The 26,001-nt window shown below is 45.4% G+C and overlaps 1 protein-coding gene across 1 annotated transcript in view; it reads right to left on the bottom strand.

Annotated features, from left to right (window-relative positions):
• SYCP2L (synaptonemal complex protein 2 like) overlaps nt 1-26,001 on the bottom strand; it is a 331,807-nt gene that overhangs the window by 170,895 nt on the left and 134,911 nt on the right. Inside the window, 2 exon segments of the mRNA XM_030210982.1 lie at nt 9,817-9,907; nt 10,026-10,095. Coding sequence (XP_030066842.1) covers nt 9,817-9,907; nt 10,026-10,095 — 161 coding nt within the window.

Here is a 26,001-nt window from a genome sequence, read left to right as displayed (position 1 = left end):
AACCGCTAAAGCTTCTTGTGTCAGCAATTGTTTCCTCTTTTTCTCCCAGTAGCCCTCCTCTCCCCCAATCCCCTTCCCTAATTCACAATTATGTAACTGACAGAACGTATTATAAGCATAGTACTGCGGTAGTAACATTCTTCATCAACAATTGCCATTTCTCCCTCCCCCCTCCCAACCCAATGTCTCAAATCCCATCTCAAATTACAGTCTGTCCATGGTCCATGGGTGTCCCAGCCTCTCAAGACTGCACTGTAATCTCTGTAGGATTCTCTGTTTAGCACTTGGTTGTAAAGTATACAAAAACCTTCACCAGACTTTCTTAAAGGAGTTGATGTCTTTTGCCGTGGAGTTTACCACCCCACATAATTCAATGTGTAAAAGTTCTATCAATTTAGACCGCCAAAGATCTTTAGATGGTGGACTTGGCTCTCTCTCCATAAAAGTAAAATTACTTTCTTCCCAATCAGTGAGGCTCTATGTAAGAAGCCCAGTAGTCCCACGGGGGAGGGTTCTGCAAGGCGAAATATGTCAAACAAAATCAAGGGATCTGCTAACAGCTGTCGGCCCCAGCATCTTTTAATTTCATCAAGAATTGAGATCCAGAAGTGGCGAGTGTGGGGGCAGGCCCAGAACATGTGGCCTAATGTAGCTTGAGCAGTGCCACACTTCGGGCACTCTCCAGATCCAAAACCAGCCTTTTGTGCCCGTACTGGTGAGATGTAGAATCTGATTGCAAATTTGTATTGTTGTTCCCAATCCCGGATAAAGGTTGATCTGTGCAGAATTTCGAGTAGAAACCGCTGTAACATATCTGCAGTAAACTCTCCACCAAGGTCTTTCTGCCACTTGTTGGCAAGTCCACGATAATCTATGTCTTCTGTGGAGTCAAGTAGATACCGGTGGTGATAACGTAATGGTACCACATTCTGAGACCCCAGTGTTAGTGCTGTAGATAGGATGTCTTGCACATCTGCACTTAAGTTGAAAGCACCCAAGGAAGCAGTATAGTGGCGCACCTGCAAATAGGCATAGGATCAGTTAGCGGCCATCCATTCTCCCGTCGCAACTCCACAAAGGATTTTAACTGTCTTCCTTCATTTAGAAGTTGGTAAAGATAATGTATCCCACTCTGTCTCCACCTTGCAAACGTGCCTTGTGAGGTTCCAGCCGGAAAGTCTGAATTCAGATGCAAGGATAGAAATGGGGTGGCCTCTGCCGAGAACTGATGCCTGCGGCACAGCCACTGCCATGTTGCTCTCAACGAGTTTTCAAACAAGTTTTTCCATGGACTATTGCTGGGACGTGATTTAATCATATGCATTAGCCAGCTGAGGTGTATCTTTGGGTTCATAGAAGCCTCTAGACGAACATTTGTGAAATGGTGGCTTCCCACTAGCCAGTCTCTTGCATGCCGCATGGCACATGCAATGGTAAGATATTTCAGGTTAAGTAACCCCATTCCCCCATGTTCTTTTGGTTTACACAAGATATCCATCGCAAGCCGGGGGCGTTTGTTATTCCACAGAAACCGTCTAAGTACAGCCTGCAATTTTCGCTCTTCCCGTCCCCCAAATATAAAGGCAACATCAGAAACTTATAGAGCCATTTGGGCACCACCACCATATTATATAGGGCTATACGTCCTGTAAGAGACAAGGGGCAGGACTCCCATAACCTCAGCAATCGCGCAGTTTCTGTCAACAGGGGGGACACATTTTTCTCGTATGTCATACCCAATTGGATGGGAACTATGACTCCCAGGTATTTTATTTGCCCTTTCACCCACCTAAATGGAAACGCTCCTGCCCACTGCTGTCTAGTGGATTCTAGAATTGAGAGTGCCAGAGACTTAGCGAAATTTAACTGGAATCCCGATAGTTCTCCATAATTCTGCAATTCCGTCAACAAACATCTCACCGATGTCCGCGGCTCATCGACTACCAACAGCAAATCATCCGCATATGCTAATATTTTCAGAAACTCATTCCCCACTCTGACTCCCACGATATTGGGGTCTGCTCTTATCACACATAACAAGGGCTCCAAAGTAACCACAAACAGTAAGGGAGATAACGGGCAGCCTTGTCGCGTACCCCGCTCTATCTTAAATTCTTGTGTCCTTACCCCACCTACCAACAGACACACCCTCGGGTCCTTATAGAGCATCTGCACAGCACGGAAATACCATCCCTGCAAACCAATCCAGTGCAGGGTCTCCCACATAAAGGGCCACAGCACCCTATCAAAGGCACGTTCCGTGTCTAAACTTATCACCAGTCCTGAGGGTGTTCTGACCGGGGCCTCCATTAAAGCCGCAATCAGCCGACGCACATTCATTACGGATTGCCTTCCATGGACGAATCCTACTTGTTCTGCCCCCACAATAGATGGCAACACCAGTGCTAAGTGCTACGCCAACACCCGCGACAAAATCTTAACATCTACATTTAACAATGAGATGGGTCTGTAGGAGGCCGGTTCCAGTAAGTCTCCTCCCGGCTTTGTTATCAAGCTGATCAGAGCCTCATTTGCATATCTAGGAAACCGACTGACCTCAGCGGCTTCTTCATAAAGATCAATCAGAGGCCCCACTACTTGAGTCTTTAAAAGTTTATAAAACTCACCAGAAAAGCCGTCCGGACCAGGTGCCGAGTGAAGCTTCAAAGCCTGAATCGCTGCCACCACCTCTTTAGCCGACAGAGGCAAGTCGAGTGTTTCCACCTGTGCGTCAGTAAGTTTAGGCATATTCGATTTCAACAAATACTTCTGAATCTTCCCTCTAAGATCCACCTTAGACTCCCCTGCATACAGCTCCTCAAAGTGCTATCTAAATACTTCCGCGATTTCTGCGGGGTGAGTGGTAACCCCTCCCGATTTCTTACGGAGTCTTGTCACAAAATGTGGTTGGCGAGCTCCCTTTATCAAGCGTGTTAGCAGCCCCCCAGGTCTATCCCCATATCCTTTTAGGGCATATTTCCGCATCACCATGGATCGCATAGTGCGTTGATGGAGCAGGCTGTTTAATTCTGTCTTAACATTTATAAGATTCTCAAATAAGACCTGCGTGGGGTTCCTAGTGTATCTCCGTTTTTCCGCCTTGACTCGCCTTTCTAACTCAACAATTTTCCGTGCTATTTGCCGATTTCTAAAACTCACGTACACTATCACGTCTCCTCTGATCACCGCCTTTGCAGTCGACCAGAAGAGACCAGGATGATCAACATGCTGTACGTTATTTGCTGTAAAGTCTTCCCATTTGCCTATCAGAAAGGCTGCAAACTCAGGGAAGGAAAATAGGTATGCAGGAAAGCGCCACCCTCTAGGACCTTGAAAGTAGGGTTGCTGTTCTAAATCCACCCAAATTAGCGCATGATCGGAAACCTCCTCCAGTTCTATCTCAGCCTTAAAAATCTGGGGAAGCAGGTTCTGTGCTACCAAAATATAGTCTATTCGAGACTGGGTTCAATGGGCCCGCGACATATGCGTGTAATCACACTCTTCATGCTAAAGACGCCACAGATCCACCAAACCTAAAGAGCAACAGAATTCCTCCAGCAACGTGGCCCCAGTGGCTCCTCCTGTATCTCTAGGGTTAGACCTATCTAACTGAGTGTCCAAGACTTGGTTCATATCTCCCTCAATTATTAAGGGGTCCTTCCCAAGTCTCTGGCACTCCGCAAATAATTTGGCAAAAAATTGTTTCCCCCCCCCCGATTTTGGCGCATATACTGCCACTAAGGTGCGCATTTGGCCCTGCAGGTTCAAACGAATACCCACATAGTGGCCCTCGGTATCTGCAAACAACAATTTAGCCTTAGCAGCTATGTTCTTATGAAGCAGAATTACCACTCCCCCCATCATCCACAGGACGGGGAGCCAAACAGTTCTCCCACCCAGTTCCGCTTAAGTTTATCTTGCTCCCCCTTGTGACAAGCACATTTCCTGTATACAATGTATGTCCACCCCCTGCCTCTTTAAGGTGCCCAAAATCTTTGCCCTTTTTACCGGGGACGTAATCCCTCCCACATTCCAGATTATTCGTATACCTGTACCAGACCTCTTAGCCATAAACCAAGGCTGCAGTTCCACATCTAATCATATTTATTCTGTCAACCCTCAGGGATCCCAGCCTCCCCCCTGGGGCCACTAATACCACATGATATACCTTCTTATGGTAACTAGAAGCAGGTACTCCTTCACAATTTTTCTGCTTTCGGACTCCCCATGGACTCTTTCAACCCCCCTCTTCCCTCCGCCCACCTGTACCTCCCCTCCACCCTCCCTGCTCCCCCACCCTGTCCCAGTATATCCTCTGTTGCCCCACCCATCACAAAAGGATAGGTTTTAGGGGTTTTCATTGCCTTCGGGCCCCTGCTCTCACAAGTAATATCTGTCCCCTGCAATCAGCAATCTAAGCATCTACCTGCCATGACAATATTAACCAAACATCTTACAATGATACATGTGTGCACACATTACAAAATTTATTTCAAGTACTTCCCTCAGCTTGCGTGGGGGTTTTGTCTTTTCTCCATTATGTCCTTCACACATTGTTGTGCTGCTGTAACACTCTCGAACTGCTTCCATGCCCCGTCTGTTTTAACTTTCAGCAGCGCCAGATAAAGTAGCATAAATGGTACATGATGATCATAAAGCTGCTGGCATAAGGGTGTGAATTTTTTTCCTCTTCTCCTGTAGTGCAGCCGAATAGACCTGAAAAATTCTGATTTGATGACCATCATATCTTATATCATTTCGTTTTTGTCTATAGCCTCTCAAAATTTCTGCTTTGTGCACATAGTTGTGCACTTTAATGATTACTGTGCGCGGGGTCCGTCGTCCATCTTGATATCTTCCTATTCGATGCGCCCGCTCCAAACAGATCTTACCCGCATGATCTAACAAAGCGAATTTGGCAGCTAAGCAGGTTTCCAACCACGAGGCGAGCGCACGGTCATTTATAGATTCGGCCAACCCTACCAGCCTGAGATTTCCGCGCCTCGATCTGTTTTCAAGATCGTCCAGCTTTGCCGTCAAAGCCTCAACTGTGGCTTCCAGCGCGCTGGCTTGTCGTGTGGCGGGGCCAATAGCGTCCTCCACAGCAGAAACTCTTGTCTCCAGTTCGCTTGTTGTATTGATGGTATCTGTGAGCAGCGCTTCAAGATTCAAGGTCTGCTCGCTCAGCTTGTCTAATTTAGGCCCCATCGCCGCTCCAACCGCTTCTGTAAGTTGCTGCAACTGTTCTTCTGTGAACGGCGTGGTGCCATTTTGCAACGGGCCTTCTCCGGCGGCGCTCAGCATCTTCGACTTTTCTTTTTTTCCGCTTCTGCTGGCCATATTTGCGGCGGGTGTGCCAAGATATTTTTCCATAAAGATTCACCTCTAAGGCAAAGTCTTTTCAGGATGCTCACGTGCAGGTTAGTAGCTTTTAATCTGTATTTAGAGAGCAGGAGCCTCAGAGAGCACAGAATCACGTCCTCTCCGTTCAGAGCATCACGTGACCCTACTTAACATTTATAAATGATATGAAAATCAGGACAAGTGAGGTGAATACATTTGCAGATGACACAAAACTATTCAAGGTTGTTAAAACACACGCAGGAAGACCTTAGGAAATTGGAAGACTGGGCATGTGGACAAATGTAAAGTGATGCACACTGGGAAGAATAATCTGAATTAGTTACATGATGCTAGGGTCCACACTGTGTTCAGTTCTGGTCACCGTATTTTAAATAAAGTTTTAGTAAAGGTTCAAGGAAGAGCAACCAAAATGATAAAGAGGTTAGGGCTCTTCAGCCTGGAGAAGAGACAGCTGAGGGAAGATATGATTGAGGTCTACAAAATCCTGAATGGTGTAGAACGAGTAGAAAGTGAATTGATTTTTTAACTCTTTCATAAAGTACAAAGACTAGGGGACACTCAATGAAGTTACAAGGAAATACTTTTAGAGCAAACAGGAGGAAATATTTTTTCACTTAACGAATAGTTAAGCTCGAACTTTTTGCCGGAAGATATACTAACAGCAGTTAGCGTATCTGGGTTTAAAAAAGTTTTGGGCAAGTTTCTGGAGGAAAAGTCTGTAGTCTGCTATCGATACAAACATAGGGAGGCCACTGCTTGCCCCAGGGTTGGTGGCATGGAATATTGCTGCTATTTGGGTTTCTGCCAGCTATCTGTGACCTGGAATGGCCACTGTTGGAAACAGGATACTGGACTGAATCGACTATTTTTCTGAACCAGTATGGCTAGTCTTATGTTCTTATATAAGTGCTTTACCCACTGCAGAACTGCGATTGATAAATCTATTTTGACAATTATGAATAAGAACGAGCATCATCCTATTTAAACGCTCTGCCAATACCTTAGCATAGATTTTTGCATCCACATTGTCACTCAAGATGGGTCTTTCCCAGATTTGGCAATGACCACTATTTTTGCATCCTCAAATGTCCCTAAGGAATGATTAGAAGATAGATAAGTTTGGTATAAAAGCTGCAACTCTGAAAGTAGAACCTCAGCAAATGCCTGATAAAACTTCAACAGTAAAAGCCATCCTGGCCAGGTGCCTTCCCTAATGGATAAGTGAGAGGGTTTGCTTAATATCTTTAATTGCGTTATCAGCATCCAAACTAGCCCTTTGTCCAAAAGGAAAAGCCTATCCACTTCAGCAGGAAAAGGCTGAAATCGCATCCACAGAAGAAAAAATCTCTAACGTACAGTTAAGTATTAAAACTGTGAAACGGCCAAGCTATCTCCCGATTTGTAACCACAGACTGCCCTCGTTCAGACCAAAGACATTTAACCCATTCTCTCTTTTTAGCCTTGAAGATACTGGGATAGGACGTGGCCTGCTTTATTATCTCCATCATAGCAGGAAGCCTGACATTCAAGAATCTCGCCCCTAACATGCCTGCTTTATAAAGAATTGTAATTCTACTTCAATTTTTATAGCTGAAGTAGTAAAGCATTATCCCACCTAAGGATATACTACTGTTCTAAAAGGGAAGGGAAATGGGACTTGATATACCACCTTTCTGAGATTTGTTGCAACTACATTCAAAGCGGTTTACATATATTCAGGTACTTATTTTGTACCAGGGGCAATGGAGGGTTAAGTGACTTGCCCAGAGTCACAAGGAGCTGCAATGGGAATCGAACTCAATTCCCCAGGATCAAAGTCCACTGCACTAACCACTAGGCTACTCCTCAAATAATCAACAGCCTGCACTTGCTACCTAGGCAAGCCTATAAAGTAAGGACAGCCCCTTTCAGTGTGGTTTTGAGTGCATCCTACCACACGTCTCTCAGTATCCCAGTTAAACTGAAAAAGAATCTAACACCCCCTCCCCAAAATGTTTACGGTCCCTAATTCCGACTCACCAATATATACTGGACGTCATCCAGGACAATATCTACCTGCTCTGTTTACCCATATCATCCAAACCATGGGAATCCAGTGAATAAGTCAACTTTCTCCTAAGCAGTATCACAATCCCTCCACCCTTACTCCTAGCAGAAGAGAATGATTTCATAACACAGCATTCATTAGCTAATTAATTTCGAGACTATTCATATGTAGCATTCATTTGTTATAAAAATATAAAACCAGCCTGCATCTGACAAGTATTCTACAAGATCTTTACTCAAGCCTTTTACTCAAAGATAGAAATTTCTAAGACATACCCATATAATTTCTTCACTCAACATGTAATTAAACTCTGGAATTCGTTGCCAGAGAATGTGGTAAAGGTGGTTAGCTTAGCGGGGTTTAAAAAAAAGGTCTGGACGACTTCCTAAAGGAAAAGTCCATAGGTAAGCAGCATAAAATGTATTGAACTTTACCTGGCAAGATCCTGAAAAAGTTCAATATATTTTATGCTGCTTATCCCAGAAATAGCAGTGGATTTTCCCCAAGTCAATTAAATAATGGTCTATGGACTTTTCCTTTAGGAAGCCGTACAGACCCTTTTTAAATCCAGCTGAGCTAACCGCCTTTACCACATTCTCTGGCATTGAATTCCAGAGTTTAATTACATGTTGTGTGAAGAAAAATTTTCTCTGATTCATCTTTCGTTTACTACTTTGTCATCGCATGCCCCCTAGTCCTAGTATTTTTGGAAAGAGTAAAAAAATGATTCACATCTACCCGTTCCACTTCACCATTATTTTATAGATCTCCATCATATCTCCCCTCAGCTCAAAAAAACCACCTAAGGCCAGGCAATCTACATTCTAAAAGGACTGGCTCTTGGGAGAACCAGTTCTACATTGCAATCTTTAAGGTGCTTGCTAGCAGTCTTCCCACAACACCCCCCCCCCCCCCCCCCCCCCCCATGGCTAGAACATCTGTACTAGCCAAGGAGTTTCATGTTTGGCAGACTGGATGGAGCATGTTGGCCATTACCTGCCATCAATTATTAAGTTACTATAGAGATCTATTTTGGAGCCTTTTGTAGCATGTATACAACTAGATGGAATACATACGTAAATGCTGTAGAATACAAAAATACATATGTATAAGCTGATTTTAAAATGCCTCAATTTACATATGTAGATGTTGCAGAATCCACAGGGACAGATAGAAATATATACACACACTCAGATATAAAACGTATTTATGTAAACCCCACTGACTTTTGCACTTTTTGAGCTTTATAGAAGATTCAGGTAACTGCTCATTTCAAAAGGGTGCAATAGTGCTTAACCTTCTGGCATTTTACATACCCCTAAAAATGTCAAAATCTGACTATAGGATTTTACTCCTTAATTGGCTACATGTAATTTTCTGAAATATTTAAGTGCTGATTGATTGAAATACCCTTTTTTAGCATATGCTCCTGCTGCAGATTTCAGGAAATATTTCACACAGACCTCGATGACTTTTGTAACAGGATTGATATTCAGTGTGCCCTATTGTAAAACAACCAAATGGGGGGGGGGGGGGGGGGTCCTCACTTGTGGTAAGGTGTGTTCTACATATCCCCAGTTTCTGAGCACTATTCTAGCAGAACTTGTAGTCCTGGCCAACTTTAGCAAATGCATGACAGCACCATCTTGAAGTCACTAAGCTCCACCAGGTTAAAAAGTAATTTGTGCACAGAGGATAACGCTGAGCAACATTATTATAACTATTGCAGAAGAGGTCATTACATTAGCTGTACTATGTGAATCCAGAACTGTGCAATTAGTAAACAGTAATATATACAAAGCTTAACTGTCGTACTTCATTATACAGAAACAGAGATTGAAGACAGGAAAAAATAATCTGCACGCTATCCTTGCCAACTGCAATATCAGACTTGAACCCCTGCTATACCCTTGCTCTCCCCATCATTAAAGGCTTTCATACTTGTACAACGTGTAGCGACGTCAGACTCTGAAAGGAGCAGCTTTGAACAGCACGGACTCCGGAGGACGAAAAAGAACTTTAAAAAACCTCGGCTCGGCTGGCGAGGGTTGGGGTCCCCCGCCAGCTGAAGGAATATTTTTAAAGGCAGCGGCAGGAGGAAGCGGACCTCGGCTGGCGGGGGTTGGGGGTTCCCTGCCAGCAAAGGTAGATGACGGTGGCAGGGGGGGTCAGCACTGGCAGTGGTGGCCGGGGGGGGGAAGCGGCGGCGGGCTATAATGTGCCCCCTCACTCTGGCCCTGGCCCCCCCTATCGCCGCATTTCAGATACGCCTCTGCTCTTGAATCACCTTCGTATGAATTGTTACCCAGTAATTTTTTTCCCCTTTACCAGCATGACAACGGTCCCTTCCTCTCCTCCCAACTAGGATGTCAAAAGAAAAACTTTTAAATCTGTACAGCTCTTACATGATTTCATCCAACATTACAAGAGCAGATATTCTGGATCCTGGTTCTTGAGGAGCTGAAGGTAAGATGGCTGAAAGCTTCTGGTGAGGTTCTAATGTAAAAAAAAAAAAAAAGACAAAGGTAAGAATTCTTCATTGATGTACCACCTATATCAAAAACACTAGAGGAAAATTGATCAAGTTTCCGAAAGAAAAGAAATCTGTACTGACCAGTTTGATCAATCTGTGATTCACTTGTTAGTATGCTCTTCTCTGATGAAGTGACGCCAGAGCTCATTTTCTGAAGAGTAATACAACAAATGCTGAGGTTCTGTTATCATTAACAAAGTTTCTTCTGTATAAAGGAAAGCTGTTAGTTTTGCAGGGATTCTGTGCTACCATGCTTTTTCCTTAGTAAACGCTTGATCAAATTAATCGTGAATGGAAAAAAAATAATCAAAACAAAAACGAAGAATAAGAATTTAGGGACCCTTTTAGTAGGCTGTGTTAGACACGAACGCACATCTAAAGCAGCAAAAATGGCCTTATGCAGAACATGCTAAAATATTCTGCATTCCGTTTTGCCATTTATTTTATCACATTTTTGGGGGTAAGGGGCATATCAGGGGTGGAGAATGGGCATGGATGTACTTATCAGCTAGCGTGCTGACATTACCATCACATTAACTAGTTAGTGCATCCATCATGTGGGAACCCTTAGCGCCTCCTAAACAGGAAACAGAAAGAGCTCACACGGTAATTTCTTTTTAATGGCTGTGTGCTAATGCCAACATTAGACACATCCAAAAAATAAGATATAATAGAAAATTGTCTCTTATGGCCACACTAGAAACGAGCTTAGTATGTATAAGTGCATTCGAAGCCCATTTACTAGCACAGCTTAGAAAAAGGACTCAGTCTGTGCAGTGAAATTAGCTTTTCTACAAATTTTAAGTCTGTGCAATTTTTTTTCCCTAACAGCAGACTGCAAAATAATAAGAAAAAAAATGGCTGCCAAAATTTTGCTCATGCTTTAAACAACATACAAATAGCTCCTGAGACCAAACCTAACCCTTATGTGTCGCTCATTCTTTTTGCCAATATCCTACTTTGCAGTATCAAGGGTGCAAATAAGGATATATGAAATAAAAATTCTCATGTCTCATGTAAGGGTTTATAAATTACCTTATCACACTCATTTTCCATTTTAAAAGTTAGTGTATCAGTGACGTGCAAATGAATTTTGCCTTTTTCTCCGATTAGCTTTCGAAGGTCGCCCTTCTTCCTCAGATCGGAAATAAGCAAATGTGCTAGCTGACATGTATATAAGTGAAAACATTCAAGCATTACTATGACAGTCTGACAGGGTGGGAGGATGGGGGTGGGTAGGAGGTATGCATGGGGACATCAAAGCATATCATTGATATTCTAACAGGATGGGTGTGGATAGGTGAGGGGAGGGTGATCAACAGAGACATACAGCTTTATGGTTTATAATGGGCTAGGAACCCCAGATCCTTGTTAAGTCCTTTCTGTTGGGTGTTAAAATATTCAATCATTCCGACTTCAAAGGTCTTACGTTCTTGTATGATTTTAAAGTTACCTTTCAGGATTCTCACTGTGAAGTCATTGGTACAGTGTCCTGGTCCTGTAAAATGTTGACCAACAGGCGTGGGAACCCTACTGGCACCAGTATTGTTCATGTGATGTCTATGTAAATTGAATCTTGTCTTAAGCATCTGGCCTGTTTCTCCAATATAGCATCCTTCGTTACATTTTTTACACTGAATGATATATACCACATTGGAAGATGAGCAAGTGAAAGATCCCTTTATGTTGAATATATCTTTCCTTTGTGGATGACTTTGGGGTCCTGTGAAATATTTTGGCATAGTTTGCAACTGGATAAATTACAGGGAAGTGTGCCCTTCTGTTCCTTTTCAGTCTGTGATGGAAGTTTACTTCTGATTAGCTTGTGTTTTAAGTTGGGTGGCTGTCGGAAGGCCAGTACTGGTGGGGATGGGAATATCTCTTTCAGTAATTCATCCTCCTGGAGTATAGGTTGTAGATCTCTTATGATTTTCCTCAGTTTTTCCATCACACACTGAAAAGGAACAGAAGGGCACACTTCCCTGTAATTTATCCAGTTGCAAACTATGCCAAAATATTTCACAGGACCCCAAAGTCATCCACAAAGGAAAGATATTCAACATAAAGGAATCTTTCACTTGCTCATCTTCCAATGTGGTATATATCATTCAGTGTAAAAAATGTAACGAAGGATGCTATATTGGAGAAACAGTTCCCACGCCTGTTGGTCAACATTTTACAGGACCAGGACACTGTACCAGTGACTTCACAGTGAGAATCCTGAAAGGTAACTTTAAAACCATACAAGAACGTAAGACCTTTGAAGTCAGAATGATTGAATATTTTAACACCCAACAGAAAGGACTTAACAAGGATCTGGGGTTCCTAGCCCATTATAAATCATAAAGCTGTATGCCACTGTTGATCATCCTCCCCTCACCTATCCACACCCATCCTGTTAGAATATCATTGATATGCTATGATGTCCCCATGCATACCTCCTACCCACCCCCATCCTCCCACCCTGTCAGACTGTCATAGTAATGCTTGAATGTTTTCACTTATATACACTGTCAGCTAGCACATTTGCTTATTTCCGATCTGAGGAAGAATTGCGACCTTCGAAAGCTAATCAAGAAATGTAAGAAGTTATGTCCAATAAAAAAGGTATCATCTTATTTTCTTTTCCATGTTTTATTTTGTTTGATTTCTATTGATAACCTTAAGAGTGGACTAACACGGCTACCACACTCCACTGCCTTTTTCTCCAAAATTTGCCATTCAACTTCATGAATGTAGACAATTGTTCGATAATTTTTCAGAAAATCATTAGGTTATTTGTAATTTACATTTTTCCCCTTTTTTATTTTACAAGTTACAAAATATTCAAGCAATACACGAGTTGAAAATGAGTTACACTGTCACAATACAAGGGGGGGGGGGAAAAAAAAAAAAAAAAAAAAAGATTCATTTCATCATCAAGTGACATTAGGGCCGTAACGCATGTTATTTGGCCCTAACACCGTTTGACTTAAAATATTGCGGCAAAATTTAAGTCACTGCAGGTTAGGGAGTAATGAGATGCAAAATACACAAATGTATATTTTGCTTCTCATTATTATGCAAATATTCTACTGCAACTTGCGATGGTACACCGCAAGTTGCATTAGAGACAAGAAAAGTGTGGCAAAATTTTACTGCCCAGCAGCATTGGGCTACAAAGTCATGGCCCAATGCTCCAGGGCTGACAGGGCTAGGTCCCCATCCCCCGGTCAAGCTCCTCTCTGGCCTTGGACCCCCTTCCCTCATTCCTCATAGGGGCTGCCTTTTATAGAATAGTCCAGCTTGGGGGTGGGTGTCCAAGGGGTGTTCAGCACCACTAGGGCTGACACTACTGACAGAGGCACCATTTTGAGAGCAGCACTACAGAGCCCTTGGATCCACCTGGACCTCAGGATAAACCTTCTGAAGACCCCCACTCCCAACTGGACTACCAATTTTGAGAAAGGTATCCCCTGTGGAGGATGGAGGCACGGGGGTCTTAATCGGGAAGGGGGGTCTTAATAATAGAGGGGGGGAAGGGAGACACAGCCCTATCGGCTAGGGAATATGAGGCCACAGCTTTGCGGCCTGATGCTCCCGGGTGATAAAATAACTCCAACAAAAAGCTGAAGCTATTTTATTAAGATTTTTTTTTAAAGGTGGGATTCAGCAACCTGCAGTACCAGAATCCCACAGGCTGCTGAATTCCCTGGGAGATCAAGGCGCAGTAAAAGGCAAACTTTTACCACACCTTGATAAATTCCCCCCCCCAAAAAAAAACAAAAAACAAAGATATAACATTGCAATACCTACATAAAATAACCACAGTCAGAAGGACCAAGAGAGAATAAAGGGCGGAGAAAGAAGACATACCCCTCCCCCCCATAAGGAAAATTTATAAAAAGCACTGTATATATAATGAGATACAAGATTTCTTAATTACTAAGTTACTATGGTTGTGAAAAAAGCAATAAGGACTGGAAGAGACCTAGTCTCAAAAAATTTCTAAACCTGCAACAGATCAAAGAAAACTAAATCCTTACCTTTAATTAATAAAACATTTCCATGGAAACTGAAGTAAAAACATTGCTCCCACAGTTATCACCTGAGGCAACTTGGCCAAAAAGGATTTGAGCTTAGACTGAATAGTTCTGGATGAAGTACCACTGAATTAGAACATCAGGCTATTAAAAGCAAGAAGCCAGCAAAAGTATCAGTTGAACCGCTAAATGACCGAGGGATAAAAGGGCACTTAGGGAAGACAAAGCCATAGCAGAGAGACGTCCATCGTTCACGTCTTCAACGCCCGTCCATCTTCCACCCCTAGCTGAGAGAGACCTAGGGGCGGAAGATGGACGGGAGTTAAAGATGAGGACGAGAGAGAGACCTAGGGGCAGAAGATGGACGGGAGTTGAAGACGTGGATGATGGACGTCCTCAACTGCACTCTCCTGCACTTTTCTTGCCTGAGGTGGGCTCTCAGGGGTGGCGGCTGAGCCGGAATCATGGAAGGGAGGAACCCCCGGAGCCTTCCTACAGCAGGTCATGGAGGGGGTGAGCGGCATGGCATCTTCCTTTTCCAGGGCGGCACAGGGAGGCGCAGGGACGGCCACAGGCATAGTGAAGGTGCCATAACTCTAAAAAAAAATAAAAAAAATTTTTAAGTTCCTCAAGAGCGTTTTTTTTTTTTTTAGATGGGTGTTAGGCGCTTTCCCACTGGTCTCCATGGCTCCTGTTCACAGCAGCCCCAGCCTAACGAGAGGTGCGGACCTCCCGTTAGGTTTTCCACAGTAAGGGGATCGTAATACCTTAGTGCATCTCATTACAATAGCATGGATTAATGAGACAATGCCAACATGGATTTAGTGAAGGGAAATTTTGCCTCACCAATCTATGACATTTCTTTAAAGTGGTGCATGAACATGTAGATAAAGGTGAACCGGTCAATATAGTGTATCTGGATTTTCAAAAGGCGTTTGACAAAGCACCTCATGAAAAACTCCAGAAAAAATGGGAGAGTCATGGGATAGGAGATAAATTACAAGAGGACCTTATCAGACTGGGCATCTAAATGGCAGATGATGTTTAATGTGAGCAAGTGCAAAGTGATGTATGTGGTAAAGAGGAACCCGAATTATAGATACATAATGCAAGGTTCCACATTAGGAGACACTGACCAGGAAAAGGATCTAGAAGTCATCAATGATATGTTGAAGTCCTCTGCTCAGTGTGCAGCGGTGGATAAGAAAGCAAATAGAATGTTAGGTATTATTAGGAAAGGAATGGAAAACAAAAATGCCTTTGTATTGCTCCGCGGTGCTACTGTATCTTGAATATTGTGTTCAGTTCTGGTTATGGCATATTAGAAAAAGATATAGTGGAATTAGAAAAGGTACAAAGAAAGGTAACGAAAATGATAAAGGAGATGGGATGACTTCCCTATGAGGAAAGGCTAAAGCGGCTATGGCTCTTCAGCTTGCAGAAAAGACAGCCGAGGGGAGATACGATAGAGATCTATATAATAATGAGTGGAATGGAACGGGTAGACATGAATCGTTTGCTTACTCTTTCCAAAAATACTAGGACTAAGGGGCAAAGCAAAGAAGCTACAAAGAAGTAAATTTAAAACGAATCACGGAAATGTTTCTTCACTCAACGTGTAATTAAACTCTGGAATTTGTTGCCAGAGAATGTAGTAAAATTAGTTTAGCTTAGTAGGGTTTAAAAAGATTTGGATGGCTTCCTAAAGGAAAAGTCGATAGACCATTATTAAAATGGACTTGGGGAAAATCTACTGCTTATTTCTAGAATAAGCAGCATAAAATGTATTGTACTGTTTTGGGATCTTACCAGGTACTTGGGACCTGGATTGGCCACTGTTGGAAATAGGATGCTGACCTTCAGTCTGTCCCAGTATGGCAATACTTATGTACTAAATACCACAAAAGCACCAGGAGCCTTCAGAAACGGAACACGGTTCTTTATTAATATGGACCCGACACGGGCCGTGTTTCAGCGCACAGCGCTTGCGTCAGGGGTATTCAAAGACAGAGGTTTCTTTCCTACTAAAGTAGGATAGTGAACCGTGCCGTTCAAGAAAAATAAGCTTGATGTGTTAGAAAAGTCCAATCCCTTCGTCCCTTGTTCTCTAATCGCCCACCATGGCATTTGTAAGCAGCTTGTGTGTCAGGCTGCAGCTGCTTGGGAAAGATTGCTCACTGCTTGGGAACTTTATTCTTTGTGCAACACTGCACTAGCCAGGCAGGGAAAACATTGGACTGTTCCTGCTGGTTTCATATTAAGCCCCTTGAGAGGGTGAAACATGGCCAAGTTGGGTGGTTAGAGGAAGCAAATGATACATACCTGTAGCAGGTGTTCTCCGAGGACAGCAGGCTGATTGTTCTCACGACTGGGTTGACGTCCACGGCAGCCCCCACCAACCGGAACAAAAATTCGCGGGTGGTCCCGCACGCAGGGCACGCCCACCGCGCATGCGCGGCCGTCTTCCCGCCCGTGCGCGACCATTCCCGCTCAGTTGAATGACAAGCAAAGGAATGAGTAAAACAACTCCAAAGGGGAGGAGGGAGGGTAGGTGAGAACAATCAGCCTGCTGTCCTCAGGGAACACCTGCTACAGGTATGTATCATTCGCTTTCTCCGAGGACAAGCAAGCTGCTTGTTCTCACAACTGGGGTATCCCTAGCTCTCAGGCTCACTCAAAACAAGAACCCAGGTCAATTGAACCTTGCAACGGCGAGGGCATAACAGAAATTGACCTACGAAGAACAACTAACAGAGTGCATCCTGAACAGAACAAAAACGGATCCTGGAGGGTGGAGTTGGATTCAAACCACAAACAGATTCTGCAGCACCGACTGCCCGAACCGACTGTTGCGTCGGGTATCCTGCTGGAGGCAGTAATGTGATGTGAATGTGTGGACAGATGACCACGTCGCAGCCTTGCAAATCTCTTCAATAGTGGCTGACTTCAAGCGGGCCATTGACGCTGCCATGGCTCTGACACTATGAGCCGTGACATGACCCTCAACAGTCAGCCCAGCCTGGGCGTAAGTGAAGGAAATGCAATCTGCTAGCCAATTGGAGATGGTGCATTTCCCGACAGTGACCCCTTTCCTATTGGGGCTAAAAGAAATAAACAATTGGGCGGACTGTCTGTGGGGCTGTGTCCGCTCCAGATAGAAGGCCAACGCTCGCTTGCAGTCCAGTGTGTGCAACTGACGTTCAGCAGGGCGGGTGTGTGGTCTGGGAAAGAATGTTGGCAAGACAATTGACTGGTTAAGATGGAACTCCGACACCACCTTTGGCAGGAACTTAGGGTGAGTGCGGAGTACTACTCTGTTATGATGAAATTTGGTATAAGGAGCATGAGCTACCAGGGCTTGCAGCTCACTGACTCTACAAGCTGAAGTAACTGCCACCAAGAAAATGACCTTCCAGGTCAAGTACTTCAGATGGCATGAATTCAGCGGCTCAAAAGGAGGTTTCATCAGCTGGGTGAGGACGATGTTGAGATCCCATGACACTGCAGGAGGCTTGACAGGGGGGCCTTGACAAAAGCAAGCCTCTCATGAATCGAACGACTAAATGCTCTCCAGAGATGGCCTTACCCTCTACACGATAATGGTAAGCACTAATTGCACTAAGGTGATTCCTTACTGAGTTGGTCTTGAGACCAGACTCTGATAAGTGCAGAAGGTATTCAAGCAGGTTCTGTGCAGGACAAGAACGAGGTTCTAGGGCCTTGCTCTCACACCAAACGACAAACCTCCTCCACTTGAAAAAGTAACTCTTTTTAGTGGAATCCCTTCTAGAGGCAAGCAAGACGCGGGAGACACCCGACAGACCCAACGAAGCAAAGTCTACGCCCTCAACATCCAGGTCGTGAGAGCCAGAGACTGGAGGTTGGGGTGCAGAGGCGCTCCGTCGTTCTGTGAAATGAGAGTCGGAAAACACTCCATTCTCCACGGTTCTTCGGAGGACAACTCCAGAAGTAGAGGGAACCAGATCTGACGGGGCCAAAAAGGCGCTATCAGAATCATGGTGCCGTGGTCTTGCTTGAGCTTCAGTAAGGTCTTCCCCACCAAAAGTATGGGAGGATAAGCGTACAGGAGGCCGGTCCCCCAGTGGAGGAGAAAGGCATCTGACGCCAGTCTGCCTTGCGCCTGTAGTCTGGAACAGAACAGAGGCAGCTTGTGGTTGGTCTGAGAGGCAAAAAGGTCCACCGAGGGAGTGCCCCATTCTTGGAAGATCTTGCGTACCACTCTGGAATGGAGCGGCCACTCGTGCGGTTGCATGACTCTGCTCAGTCTGTCGGCCAGACTGTTGTTTATGCCTGCCAGGTATGTGGCTTGGAGAAGCATGCCGAACTGGCAGGCCCAACGCCACATCCTGACGGCTTCCTGACACAGGGGGCGAGATCCGGTGCCCCCCTGCTTGTTGATGTAATACATTGCAACCTGACTGTCTGTCAGAATTTGGATGATTTGGTAGGACAGCCGATCTCTGAAGGCCTTCAGCGCGTTCCAGACCGCTCGGAGCTCCAGGAGGTTGATCTGAAGATCTTGTTCCTGGAGGGACCACAGTCCCTGGGTGTGGAGCCCATCGACATGAGCTCCCCACCCCAGACGAGATGCATCCGTCGTCAGCACTTTCGTGGGCTGCGGAATTTGGAATGGACGTCCCACAGTCAAATTGGTCCGAATGGTCCACCAGTGCAGCGAATTGCGGCAACTGAGGGATAGGCGGATGACATCTTCTAGATTCCCGGTAGCTTGACACCACTGGGAAGCTAGGGTCCATTGAGCAGGTCTCATGTGAAGGCGAGCCATGGGAGTCACATGAACCGTGGAGGCCATATGACCCAGGAGTCTCAACATCTGCCGAGCTGTGACCTGCTGAGACGCTCTGGTCTGGGAAGCAAGGGACAGGAGATGCTGCGCGCCCTTGCTTCGGGAAGAAAGGCCTGAGCTGTCTGTGAATTCAGCAGAGCTCCTATGAATTCCAGAGATTGGACTGGCTGGAGATGGGACTTTAGGCAATTTATCACAAACCCCAGCAGCTCCAGGAGGTGAATAGTGCACTTCATGGACCAGAGAGCTCCTGCCTCCGAGGTGATCTTGACCAGCCAATCGTCTAGATACGGGAACACGTGCACTCCCAGCTTGCGTAGGTACGCCGCAACCACCACGAGACACTTCGTGAACACCCGTGGGGCAGAGGCGAGCCCAAAGGGCAGCACACAATACTGAAAGTGCCGTGTCCCCAGACGGAATCTGAGATACTGTCTGTGAGCTGGCAGTATCGGGATGTGGGTGTAAGCATCCTTTAAATCCAGGGAACATAGCCAATCGTCTTTCTGAATCATTGGTAGAAGGGTGCCCAAGGAAAGCATCCTGAACTTCTTTGACCAGGTATTTGTTCAGGCCTCTCAGGTCTAGGATGGGGCGCGTCCCCCCTGTTTTCTTTTCCACAAGGAAGTACCTGGAATAGAATCCCTGCCCTTCCTGCCCGGGTGGCACGGGCTCAACCGCATTGGCACTGAGAAGGGCGGAGAGTTCCTCTGCAAGTACCTGCTTGTGATGGGAGCTGAAGGATTGGGCTCCAGGCGGGCAATTTGGTGGAGTGGAGGCCAAATTCAGGGTGTAACCTCACCGCACTATTTGGAGAACCCACTGGTCGGAGGTTATCAGAGGCCACCTTTGGTGAAAAACTTTCAACCTGCCTCCGACCGGCAGGTAGTCCGGTACGGACACTTTGATGGCGGCTATGTTCCCATGGATCCAGTCAAAAGCCCGTCCCCGGCTTTTGCTGTGGAAGCGCAGGGGGCTGCTTAGGCGCACACTGTTGATGGGAATGAGCGCGCTGGGACTGTCCCTGTGCCTGAGGAGGCCTTCGCCTACAACAAGCGTAGGTACACCCAGCCGGCCCGTAGGGTGCAGCCTGCCGGGCCCGGGAAAAACGTTCACCTGCAGAGGTGGATGCTGAAGGCGCCCGGTGGGAGAGCTTGTCGAGAGCGGTTTCCCGCTGATGTAGTTGGTCCACCAACTGCTCGACCTTCTCGCCGAAAATGTTATCCCCCGGCAAGGGACATCCGCCAGTCGTTGCTGGGTGCGGTTGTCCAGGTCAGAGGCACGCAGCCAGGAGAGTCTGCGCATCACTATACTTTGGGCCGCAGCTCGAGATGCCACATCACAGGTGTCAGATACCCCTGGACAGGAACTTTCTGCACGCTTTCAGCTGCCTGACCACCTCCTGAAAAGGCCTGGACTGCTCCGGAGGGAGCTTGTCGACCAGGTCCGCCAGTTGCCTCACATTGTTCCGCATGTGAATGCTCGTGTAGAGCTGGTATGACTGGATGCGGGTCACGAGCATGGAAGATTGGTAGGCCTTCCTCCCAAACGAGTCCAGAGTGCGAGACTCCCGCCCCGGGGACGCCGAGGCGGTATCCCTCGAACTCCGTGCTCTCTTGAGAGCAGAGTCCACGACCGCCAAGTCATGAGGCAATTGGTGCCGCATCAACTCTGGGTCAGAGTGGATCCTGTATTGGGACTCCGCTTTCTTGGGGATGGTAGGGTTAGATAACTGCTTCAGCCAGTTGTGAAGCAGTCTCTCTTTGAGGACATTGTGCAATGGGACCGTGGAAGACTCTCTAGGTGGTGATGGATAGTCGAGGACCTCGAGCATCTCAGCCCTCGGCTCATCCACAGAGACCACAGGAAAGGGAATGCAAATGGACATATCCCTGACAAAGGAGAGGCTCTCAGGGGGCGAGAGCTTTCTCTCCAGTGAAGGAGTGGGGTCGGAGGGAAGGCCCACAGACTCCTCTGAGGAGAACTATCTGGGGTCCTCCTCCTCCCCCCACGAGGCCTCTTCCTCGGTGTCGGACATGAGCTCTTGCAGCTCAGACCTCAACCGGGCCCGTCTCGACTGCAAGGAACCATGTCCCCGGTGATGGCGTCGAGCGGTGGACTCCCGCGCCGGCGGGGATAAAGCTCCCTCTATTGACGTCGACTCCACCTGCTTGGCAGTCAACACCGGTGCCGCAAGCGGCGTCGGTGTCGCAGGCCGCGGCATCGGGCTAGAGCACACCGGCGCCTCCATCAACGGCGCCGGGAGCACAAGCACCCCTGGTGCCGGCAGAGCGTGGCGCATCAGCCCTTCCAGAATCCCCGGAAGGATGGCTTGGAGGCACTCATCAAGGCCCACTGTCGGGAAAGGCAGGGGGGCCGGTGTAGGTGTCGGTGCCGGAAGCTGCTCGGGTCCAGGAGACGGTACCGAAGCAGGACTGACGCAGTGACACCTCTTCAACCGAGGGGGAACGCTCCTCTCGGCACTGCCGCTTCCTCGGCGTCGAGTCATCTCTGGAGGTGCTGGAGATGGCAGTCCCGTGCGCCGTGGGCGACTGATGATAGTGCTTCTTGGTTTTCTTTTGGTGTCCATCATCGGCGCTCGGCGGTAGAGACGAAGAGGAGGTAGAACCCCCCCGGCCTCGAGGGATCGGGTCTGACAGGGTTCGGTCCCGATGGCCCTGGGTAGAGGGAGTGGCTGGGGCCGATTGCCCGTGGGGAGGCTCACCCCCGCCGGCGGGCCAACGGTAACTGTACTCCTGGGGTCGGTGCCATCGTCGGGGCCGATTTCGTCGACATCGGTACCAGTACCGAAGACCCGGCCGTCGACACCAATGCCGTCGACGTCGAGGGGCCGGCGCAAGTTCCGAAAAGATGGTCCCGAAGAACTTGCCTCGCCACCTCTGTCCGCTTCCGTAAGCCGAGACACAAGGTGCACGTCTTGGTATTATGCTCCGGCCCGAGGCACTGGAGGCACCAAGCGTGGGTATCGGTCTGCGAGATCTGCCGGCCGCACCGACCACACTTCTTGAATCCGCTCGGGACCTTCGAGGACATCGACGGAAAAATCGTGTCGGCGAAGTCAGTCGTCGATGGTGGCGGTGAAAAGCACACCCGAAAAAGAAACAACTGCGCAGCCACAAGGTCGCAACGAGGCGCCCTCGCGGCTAAAGACGACGAGGGGTCCCCAAATTTTTTTTTTTAAACACAAAGAAAAGGAAAAAAAGAAATACGCGAACGCGTTCGTAAGAGAAAAAAAAAACTCGCGACTAGGTCGCGATCCGGTTTCTGGGGCTGACAGAGAGAGAGATAACACGTCTCTCTCCAGCGCGGAATAGAAAAGACTGGGCGGGAAGTCGGCCGCGCATGCGCGGTGGGCGTGCCCTGCGTGCGGGATCGCCCGTGAAGTTTTGTTCCGGTTGGTGGGGGCTGCCATGGACGTCAACCCAGTCGTGAGAACAAGCAGCCTGCTTGTCCTCGGAGAAAAGATGCATGCTGATTTTATGTATCTGCGTTGAATAAAATTTGTTTTATTTTACCACATGGGTCTGCTGAAAATGCCGAGGACAGTTCAAAACTAAGTATGCATATGCTGTGCAGACTGGAAGTACCATGCAAGTCCATCTGCTATCTATTAAATATGTTATTCTATTATATTAGAACCCAAAAAGCTTAAGGCGAAAATACAGGCATAGAACTCAATTCATATGGGCCTCAAGGGCAAACATCACTATCAGGGTCACCTTAGTGGATGCTGAAGATTGTGACTGTTCCAAAAACCCGGTCACATCCAAACTATGAGGCTCAACACATCCCCACCTATACAGGTCCCACCCTCTTCAAAGTCCACATATGTTGCTCTGGTCCATAGGAAACGATATGGGGTAGAACACTGGGGCCAAATCAATATTTTGCCCAACACAGCATCAGTAAGTAATTAGAGACCTCAGGGGTGGGACAGGTGGTGTATTTGGCTCCTCCATCCCCTGCTTCTAAGGGGAGGTACACAGTTTCTAAGTACTTCCAAGTTCATAAAGTATTTCCTAATCATATCCATTGCTGATAACACATGAGACTTAGGAAAATAAGGCACAGATTTAATGAGCAATTAACACTCTCAATCATCTCCAACTTGATGTATGAAAATGTTGTCTCTACCACCACCTGATACTCCTGTATTTCATGGTTTCTTCTCTACTGCATTCAACTGCTCCCTATAAGATCCCAGAGTTTCTATATGTTGTATGATCTAATCCTGAACCCTCCACCATTTTACCTGTTAACTTATTTTCACTTCACATGAGACTTTTTTTGTTTGTTTTTCCTCCATAGAACACTTATGTACCGGTGGCAAATTGTTAAAATCGCCAACAAAATAGACCTATCAACATATGTTTAATTTGTGTTTCATTTTTCTACCATTATTGCATTATTTATGAGTCTTTATGAAAATAGAAATCTTGTTGGTTTTATACAAGAGACGCCATTTATAATATGCATTCAATAGAATGCTGGTTCCAGAGGTATTAAACTTTTTGCATCAACAGGAGCATTCTTTTTTGATGCAGATATACACCGAGGCCTCTTATAAAGCTGTACTAGCAGTTTCTCGTATCAACACTTTATTATCTCCAAATATCAAAATGAGGACAGTGGTTTAAACTATCAACTGATCCTATAAATAACATCATAATACTATAACAAATATTTAAATGTCCTTGCTCTGGTGTGGAAGGTTGTCACACTGAAGATATATACTATGACCTGTGTTTACAAAGGCGTATTATAGGCAAGTTAGTGTTTTTAATGCACTTTAATGGTTGATGTATTGGTGCATTAGCGTTTAACGCACCTTAACTTTAAAGGCGTGTTAAATAGTCTAACACAGTTTACTAAACATACCCCTTTACTTGGTCTTAGAGTGAATGAAATATTGAGCAGCAAGAGAAGATCCCTGATGCAACGGCTGAACTTGGATAACTCTGATCTAATCTGTCCAGTTATTCTGGTCTACACTGCTAAAGATCTATTCTAGCTACTAACTGTAGAAGCTAAACTAGGTGCTGGATATTGTTCCTTATCCAAGTCAGTTTTTATTGTCTTCTGGTTCTCTACCATCTTGTGCACATATAATGTAAGCAGCACTTATGCATGTACGAGGGAAAAGTCTCAACTGCTACGGCAATAAATCTTGTTTGTTTGATTGCACGTAGAAAAAGTCATCACAGACTGAAAAACCCTCAAAACCAATATATATTTTTTTTAAAAATGTTCAATGTTTTCAATGTGAATACTACTCCCTAAATCCACTTACAAAGTTTTTTTTTTGCTTTCACTTCAAAACAATCCATATTTTCAAAAAAAAGCGAATCACTCAACTGCACTTATCGTGCCATGTTGTCCTCCAATAATACGCTGATTCCTACGGTCCCGTTTCGATTGTCTTCATCAGGGAACCCAGCGACATAGAGGCCTCAACAACATTGCTCCTAAAATAAACAGAACATTTTTTTTTATTATTGACGATGATCGCGTCTCACACTAAAACTGCAAACTTTGCCAAAAAACACATCGTTTGTCAGCCGAAGTAGATATCAGCTGATCTTACGCATTATGCGTGTGATGTGGCAATCCATGATTGGAGGTTTTTTCTTTTAAATTTTAAGTGAGGAGCCAGTAAGGACACCAAACTTTATAACATTTGCAACCAAGATTAAGGTATGTGGACATGACACATGTTCGAGGAATAAATTTATATAAGATCATTCAGCTCTCATGCTTCTTTGCCTTCGATTGGAAAACAACGATGTGTTTTTTGGCAAAGTTTGCAGTTTTAGTGTGAGACGCGATCATCGTCAATAATAAAAAAATGTTCTGTTTATTTTAGGAGCAATGTTGTTGAGACCTCTATGTCGCTGGGTTCCTTGATGAAGACAATCGAAACGGGACCATAGGAATCAGCGTATTATTGGAGGACAACATGGCAAGATAAGTGCAGTTGAGTGATTCGCGTTTTTTTTTTTAAATATTGATTGTTTTGAAGTGAAAACAAAAAAAACTTTATAAGTTAATTTAGGGAATAGATTTCACATTGAAAACATTTTTTAAAAAAATATATATTGGTTTTGAGGGTTTTTCAGTCTGTGATGACTTTTTCTATGTGCAATCAAACAAACAAGATTTATTGCCGTAGCAGTTGAGACTTTTCCCTCGTACATGTATAAGTGCTGCTAAGTTGGGAAGTGAGACAATCTATTGTTATTAGCAGTGGAAATCTGGTGTTGGAAAAAGCACATATAATTTAAGCACACATTATTTTCTCCATTTGTTTCATGTTACCTAGTAGCAGTCTTTTATCCACAAACTGTCAAAAGATAATTACCAGTCTTTATGATAAGTTCAGTCTGGTCTTTTAAATATCTATAAAAGGATTTTCCAAATTTGCCCTGGTGACTCTATGGTTAAGTCTGGTTTTCAGCACATTCATAATGAAAATTGTAAGTGTGGAGACCCAATATATACCAGGGTATTACCCTAAAAGTCCAACTGGCCATGGAGTCACTAGTACAGGTAGAGAGGTTCTCCAGATCCACACCAAAGATGGATGCAGTACAAAGCAAGTCCAAAAACCAGTCTCAGTATAAAATATCTTTATTGAAAATCACCCAAAGTGGCTTTTGGACCTTCTTTGTATTGCATCCATGGAGTCACCAGTACAGGTGTGGAATGGAAGCAGCCCTTAGCTACATTTCCTAATTGCCCATCTTCCTTCCCTTATAGCACTAACTTATAACACAAAGGCTGTAAAAACTCAGAATAGTTTATCAACTTATATGAATGTTCCATCTCCATTCCTAATTTTATTTGGTGACTTACAAATTCTCTGGCTCTAATGTAAACTTCACAATATTTATCATCAACTCCATGCCTCCAACAGAAGTTTTCAGATACTTTTAGAACAAATGAAAAATTATTTGGGCACTGTGATCTACCTATGAGTGCCTGGAGTGGAGGAGTAGCCTAGTGATTAGTGCAGAGGACTTTGATCCTGGGGAACTGAGTTCGATTCCCACTGCAGCTCCTTGTGACTCTGGGCAAGTCACTTAACCCTCCATTGCCCCTGGTACAAAATAAGTACCTGAACATATGTAAACTGCTTTGAATGTAGTTGCAAAAACCTCAGAAAGGCAGTATATCAAGTCTCATTTCC

The sequence above is a fragment of the Microcaecilia unicolor genome, chromosome 1 (genome assembly GCF_901765095.1).
Source record: "Microcaecilia unicolor chromosome 1, aMicUni1.1, whole genome shotgun sequence".
Taxonomy (NCBI): Eukaryota; Metazoa; Chordata; class Amphibia; order Gymnophiona; family Siphonopidae; genus Microcaecilia; species Microcaecilia unicolor.
This window is presented reverse-complemented; position numbering and strand designations above follow the sequence as displayed.